The 7,401-nt window shown below is 43.7% G+C and overlaps 1 protein-coding gene across 1 annotated transcript; it reads left to right on the top strand.

Annotated features, from left to right (window-relative positions):
- The first annotated feature begins 519 nt into the window (after positions 1-519).
- Positions 520-1,546, top strand: LOC101953236 (olfactory receptor 5J3-like). Its single transcript, XM_005294941.4, has one exon. It carries the CDS (start codon positions 523-525, stop codon positions 1,471-1,473), a length of 951 nt encoding a protein of 316 aa, XP_005294998.1. The 5' UTR covers positions 520-522; the 3' UTR covers positions 1,474-1,546.
- The last annotated feature ends 5,855 nt before the right edge of the window (positions 1,547-7,401 follow it).

The following is a 7,401-nucleotide window of genomic DNA, read 5'->3' as shown; positions in this document are numbered from 1 at the left end:
CTAAATGACATAACACAATGCCTGAAATAAATTTAACTGAAAGTCGAAGAAGCTTTTTATATGGCATATTTTAATCGATTTACAAAAAGGTCACTGTTGGAGAGAAAGAGAGATGAGGTACATCTTTAGAAGAAATTTGAAGGATGACAGAGAGGTTGCATGGCAAACCTGATCGGGGCATACTCCAGACATAGAAAAAGAATTCCTGGTGAAAGAATTATTCTATGCATCATATTATTGTCCTATTGCAATGACCACTGATCATTGATTTCTGTATAAATGATCTTTGCATAAATTTCTATTTTAGGACTAGACCGTCCTGCCTCTCTGTATCTGGACAGGAACCATGACTCCCACTTGCCAGGAAGAATATCATCAGGTCAGTATTCTGTGTGAAGACCCTGAAAGTCTGCATCAGCATCACACTGGAGAGAGATCTGGCAAGCTGGTTGTATTAAATTTTCTGCAGCTATTTAATGGCTTCCATCTGTAATGTACAAACAGGGACTGTGCACTGTAGACATGGTTGGAGGAAACTGTACCCAGGTTACTGAATTCATTCTCAAAGGATTCACAGATCATCCAGACCTTCAGATCCTTCTCTTCATGATTTTCCTAGTGATCTATATTATTACCTTACTGGGAAACCTTGGAATGATCACATTAGTCAAGATCGACCCCAGACTTCACACCCCCATGTATTATTTCCTTAGTAATTTGGCATTTGTAGATCTCTGTTATTCCACAGTCGTCGCCCCCAAGATGCTGGTGGATTTGCTAGCAGAGAGGAAAGCCATTTCTTACACTGGCTGTGCAGCTCAGATCTGTGTTTTCTGTATGCTGATTGTAACAGAGTGTTTCCTCCTGGCTGCAATGGCATATGACCGATATGTGGCCATCTGTAACCCGCTGCTCTATAGAGTTGTCATGTGTCCGAGACTTTGTGCCCAGCTGATGGCTGGGTCTTTCCTAGCTGGGTGTGTAAATTCAATGGCACAGACAACAGGCATGTTAACATTAACCTTCTGTGGCTCCAATGTCATTGACTTGTTCTTCTGTGACATCTCCCCGCTGCTATCGCTCGCCAACTCCGACTCCAGCATCAATCACGTTGTGCTTCTAGCTGTGACATATTTGACTGGGGTATTCAGTGGCCTGATTGTCCTCATCTCCTATGTTTTCATCCTCAATGCTATCCTGAGGATCCGCTCTGCCGAGGGCAGGTTCAAAGCCTTCTCCACCTGCACCTCCCACCTCACAGCCGTCACCATCTTCTATGGGAGTGGCCTGTTCATCTATTTACAGCCCAGCACAAAGTACTCGAGGGATCAGGACAAGGTGGTCTCAGTGTTCTACACTGTGGTGACCCCCATGTTGAACCCCCTGATTTACAGCCTGAGGAACAAGGAAGTGAAGGATGCCCTGAGGAGAGCGTTAGAGAGGAAAACATTCTCTCTAGGTCTAAATTCATGACCGGAGGCAATAAGCTTGAATGGATGAATACCTGGCCCATCTGTTGTATCTCATTGTGCAAAGCCCAGTACTGGGCATGAATTACATTTTACTTCTCCCTTGTCAATGACCAGACCTCCCAACAGCCACATCCTAACAGGTCCAGCTTAAGACATCCAGTGAGCACCTCTTTGGCACTTGTATCCTGACAGGATTGGGGCCCCGCAGCCCTCCGAGTGTATTTTATGCTGCAGTTTTGAGCCCTTGGAGAACAAGGCCAGTATCTGTTTTTTCTTACTCTCCTGCAGGCCTGCAGCAGATGGGTATAGGTAGATTCTCCTTCATTTTTTACTCTTTATCTCCTTTCCCAAACTATTTCTTTCCCCTGATCATTATTAAATTGTGTTTCAGTGCCTGGGAAATATGAAGATGTTAACCCCTACACACACACATGCACACACACACATACATACACTCCCCATTATATATCTCCTCTGCCACTTGTGCTCATTAGTTCTCATATTCTTCTTGTGATAGCTGCTATCCTGCCAAAACACTGGGGCTACACTGTGTGTGAAGGATGTGGCCTTGATCTGTAATCATTTATGAATATTTTATGTGGCCTGGTTATTGGGATGTTTCCTGTATGCATATGTTGGTTTAGTTTAATAGCAGGGATGTTGGAAAACAAGCAGGAAGAACGCTTCAGATAAGCCACCTCTCAAAAAGTGCTTCTGGGATCATTAAGAGACAAGGCCTGTACTATTAGTTGTGAAGACGCTTGCTTCCTGTCTCCAGCCACAGTTACGCGGCCTATTTGCCAAGGCTGGGAGCCAAAAGATTATAAAGGCAATAAAGAGTTTAAAAGATTCTCTCTGAGCAGAGGTCAGGCTGTTACCAAGGAGTGTCATGGAGATACAGATACAGATGCTCCTTTGGTGGTCTAAAGAAGTTTGGCCTTTCAAAGCTTCCAGGCAGATGGCGAGCTTTAGGAAAGATAGACATGCATATAGATGTTGTGATATTTTAAAATCCTTTTTCTCTTATGTTATGCTTTTTTCCTACTGTTAAGATTAAACAATACTTTGGTTTAAGAATGCTCTTTTGCATCACTGTATCTACCAGTGCCCACCACTCCCGAAGGAAAGGAGTGGAGGTATCAAACCTAGTCCAACCTGTTGGGCAAGTACAATTCATCCACAGGGTGCTGTAGCCTGGGACCTGAGAGTGAGAGAATCACATGATTCCATCATGAGAAAGGAGACGGCACAGACCTGTCACTTTTGAGGGAGAAGCCAGAGAAAGGGACAAGAGTGCCAGCTATCCTGTAGCCATGACACTGAGGGACCTCCGCAGCTAACAGCATGAGTTGCTACAACTTGAGCTCAAGAGTCGGGCACTCTAGCTGTGGCTACAACACAATCTTATCCTCTGTAGACCTGGCACAGTGGGGAGGGCCTGGAACACGCTCTCACCAGCAGCTTGTGTTCTTCTGACGAAAGTCCAGGTAGGGCTCTCAGGTGATGAAGGCCCAGGATTTGACCATTAGACTTTTCACTTCAAATATACCCTTCTCTCTAAGATCTGTATGTTGATCATTTTTCAGCACCCTGTATTCTCGACATTGAAAAGGATTATTTGCAGGGTTAGTAGAAAAATGGTAAGTAGTTCCCATGACCAAATTTTGAATGAAATGAAAACTTTTATTTTACTTGAAAATTTTCATTTTGAAAAAAAAAGGGGGATATTTTGTTCGTTTGCTTCATATAATTTCAAATAAAACATTTGGTTCAGTTTGGTTTTAGAAATGTGAAGAAATGTTTGGGATTGGTTTTCAAAAACTAAACATTTGGGGTTTCAGGAAAACTACATGTTTTGACTGTTTAAATCATTTATTTGTTTCCATGCTTTCCCCCTTGCTGATCTCCTCTGACTCATTTTTCCCCTTTTTAAGAGAGCAAAAAGGAAGGGAGAAGGAAAAATGGGAGAGAAATGTCGAGGGAAGCCCCAAACCAACTTATTTCTTTAAAACATTTCTAACAGCAAATCAGGTCTTTTTTTTTTCAATTTGAAACAGGACAAAACAATTTAAAATTTTTTCAAACATAACAAACGTTTTCTGACAAAATGTTTATTTGTTACAAAATGCCATTTTTTAACAAAAGATTTTGACCAGCTCTAATTTTTTTCTTTAGCGGAAAGGGTTTTATTGCAACATATCGGTATGGTCAATTATTACAATTTTATCATGAATATCACAATAATCTCTGTTTTTCTTTTAGCCCCAACTCTTGGAGTTATGTTATTTTACAAGAATCTCAGCTTTCAGTTAAAAATAAATATGTTTCTAGCACTAAATATGTTTTCAGAACTCCCGTCCCCCCAAAAAAGTATTAACCCAAATGCTTAAAAACCAGAAGGTAAATAAAAAGAGCTCAGAATTTAGTATTTTTCCACAGCTCTTGATTTTAAAGTTACGTGCATGATTTTCAAGGGCCTGACTCCTGATAATTTTTAATGCTTGTGTCTGGTAGTACTCAGTCTCCCTGAATACAGGCAGCGCAGAGCTGGAGGGCCAGACGAGGGAGCAAATTGTGATTCTCAGAATCACAATCCATCCCCGGTTCTCACTGTGTTGACAGGGGCAGGGATGGAAAATAATGGGCTTCCCGTTTTGTTGACTGGCACATTGTGGGGGTGGATGCAGGACCCCAGCCCTTTCATATATATTCCTGTCTTCTCCCTGCCCACCTGTGTGTGAAGCAGCTGACACTGCGGTATAAAGTTGTAGTGTGTGGCTCCAGAGAGCATCTTGTACTTTGGGAGGAAGGACTCCAGATTGCATGGAGATAGAGTTACCAGGTAGCAACTGTGAAAAAACAGGACATGGGGTGTGGGGTAATAGGCACCTATATAAGACATTTTTTTTCTTTTGGAAAAAAATTTCAGGCAAACCCAAAATATTATATTTTTTAAATGCTGCCATGGTGCCTCCTGGGAGTTGGAGTTCTGATGTCTCATGCTCACATACTCCTGAGGCAGGCATGCTAGGCTGACTACACCTCCTATGATGGAGTGAAGGGAGAAATGGAGGCAGCAGGACCTTGCTTTTTCCTGCCCCAAACATCCTGCAGGGGAAGAAGAACCAGCAGACAGGCAATATAACCCGGCTGGCCACCTCCTGGGCATCCCCTCGTGGCCTAGGACCACGCTACAGGCAGCCTGCCTCCTTCTCGGATGGTTCAACTAAAACTTCTCTTCAGGCTTTTTCTTGCTCAAAAAATACCCCTCAGTGGGGACTAGATTGATTGATATAAAATAAACTGCAAATAAAACCCCAAATCCCAAAACAAAGCTGGTTTGTAAGTCTACACCACACACGGGTTCTCTTCCTCTTCCCAGGTCTTCCAACCTAGGGCCTTTGCAGTCTCTCTCCTGCTTGGACAGGGCCTCTCAAGGCCTCCCTAGCACGGGTATCTCCCCTGGTCTTAGGGTCCTGCAGCTGCCTTTCCTTACTTTCTGTAGACTTTTCCTGGGCTTCCCCCTTCATTGCAGGCACCTGCTGCCTTTTATAGGATAGTACCTGATTCAACCCAGGTGCCTCTCATTCTGTCATCAGGGTTGGCTAATTCCAGCCCTTAAGGGGCGAGCCACCCTGTTACAGGCAGATTTTCCAGGGGCTCCCAGCTGGGACAATTTTCCGCCCATCAGCCGCTGGCACTACTCCCACTACTGACAGAAAGGCTGGTAGCCAACTAAACTCCCCAGCCAGGCACCAGCTCCTCTGTTGGTCTGACCATGCTGCCATTGAGATCCTTGGCCAAACTCACATTGACTTCTGTAGTAGCAAACCTGGGTCACTCTGTGTACAATTCATGTCCAGTGTAAAAGGAACGGAGATACTTGCCCGGTTTCTGCACATTTATACTAGAGGTGCTCCCCAAGTCCCAAAATCATGAAAGCCCACTATAATTCCCTATTCCCCAGGATGTAGCTCCAGAGTTATAAGGGAAATGCAACTGCTTTCCAATCAACGGGGAAAGGAGGCTTGATACTAAATCCCTTCTTCTGGTTCTTCTGGTTCAAACCAAACACTGCTCTGTATCTGCTCATCTCCGAATAAGAGAAGGGGAAAAATCAAGAGGGGCCACAAAGTCATGGGAAATCCAGTTAGTTCGAGAGCATTCCTGCTCGTACCATCAATTAAAGTGTGTGATTCGCAAGAAGGCAATAGTGTCTTATCCTGAGAAGGGAGATTCTACCTTCTCTTCACATATACACCTCTACCCCGATATAACACTAATTTGGTAAAGCAGCGCACCGGGGGGGGGGGGGGAGGGGGAGAGGGGCTGCGCACTCCAGTGGATCAAAGCAAGTTTGATATAACGCGGTTTCACCTATAACACGGTAAGATTTTTTGGCTCCCGAGGACAGCGTTATATCGAGGTAGAGGTGTATATCTATCCAAAGAGAAGAAATCAACTTTACCAAGAGTGAGCATGGGATGAGACCATCGCCTATCTTGCTGATCAGCATTGTCCCCTTGTCTCCATGTGCTCCCACATTGTCTGTTAGAAACCCGGGTTGCTTTTTGTTTAGCTTGCAAGCTCTTAGGAGTAGGGACTGTCTTTTTGTTATGTGTTTGTACACTGTCTAACCCAATGGGATCCTAGTCTAGTACTGAAGTCCTAAGCTGTTATCAAAATATAATAATCGTTCTTCTGATTATTATTACTATTATTTCTCAGTCTAATAGAGTTCAGGATCAGGAAGTTTTCCCAGAAATCAGACCAACTATGCCCTTTCCTGCTAGTTTCATTCCATTAGTCCCAATTTGTGCGTTTATCCACCGCCTTCACTAATTCCTCTTCTTCCTTTAAACTTTTTGTAGCCTGTTATGGCCCAACACATAGATGTTGCTTAATCAACTCAGACACATTTAGTTCTTCTAATCATCCCGTACATCCCAATCCCTTCAGCCCCCTGAGCATTTCTGTTATTCTCTTCTGAACGCCCCCCAAGCTGAGGTGCCCAGGGCAGAACACAGTTGATTTAGTTGGTGTTGGTCCTGCTTTGAGCAGGGGGTGGGACTAGATGACCTCCTGAGGTCCCGTCCAACCCTGAGATTCTATGATTCTATGACCAGACCCTCCACTGCCCATACTGGGTGCAGCTAAATGGACTTGAGTTGGAGCTATGCTGATTTACAGCTGCTGAAGCTCTCGTCCAAGATGTACGAGTGCAGTCACCTCGGAGACGTACAGTCACCTCCCTGCTCGGCGATATGATGCCTTTGCACTTCCAGCACAAAACTCCATGGACATTTTTGCGGCCATCTCTCATTTTAAACACCTATTCTTCAGCCACTTTTCATCCCCGTCTCCGTTCAGTCCCCTGGCACTGCTCCTATCTTTAGCCAATGTTTGACCTAACGCCTAAAGTGACATTTCATGAGGCACTTGAACAAACATTTTATTAAATCAAAATTCATTATGGCGGCCACTTATTCTTCTTCCAGGAAGGAACCAATCTCGCAATCAGGTCCTTTCAGCTGATCATTCTGCCCTCACAGAGTAAACTACTACTGCAAGTATCCACCTATGTGGATATTATCACAGGATCGCAACCTAGTTTTGTAAGACTAAAATTAAAAAATCAGTGTTGTTGGCTAGATCTTCACTGACTAGACCTTGGAGGAGGCAAGACATAAGATGGAAATTTTGCTTATCACAGGAACAGAGCAACCAAAGGCAAAAAATTGTCCTAACAAACACTGAGTGTTGATAATCAGTTATTGTAGCCGTCAGCCATTTCCAGCTGATGTGATGGTGATTTGCTCTATTTATTACATTTTATTTTAATAATATTTATTCACTTGTGTGGCCTGAAGAGCTTAAAATCTAAATGACATAATGTGATGACTGAAATTAGCTTAGCCCTAAGGGAATG

This window comes from Chrysemys picta, chromosome 4, assembly GCF_011386835.1.
Source record: "Chrysemys picta bellii isolate R12L10 chromosome 4, ASM1138683v2, whole genome shotgun sequence".
NCBI classification, from domain to species: Eukaryota; Metazoa; Chordata; order Testudines; family Emydidae; genus Chrysemys; species Chrysemys picta.
The sequence above is the reverse complement of the archived record's forward strand: the minus strand, read 5'-3'. Positions and strand labels throughout refer to the sequence as shown.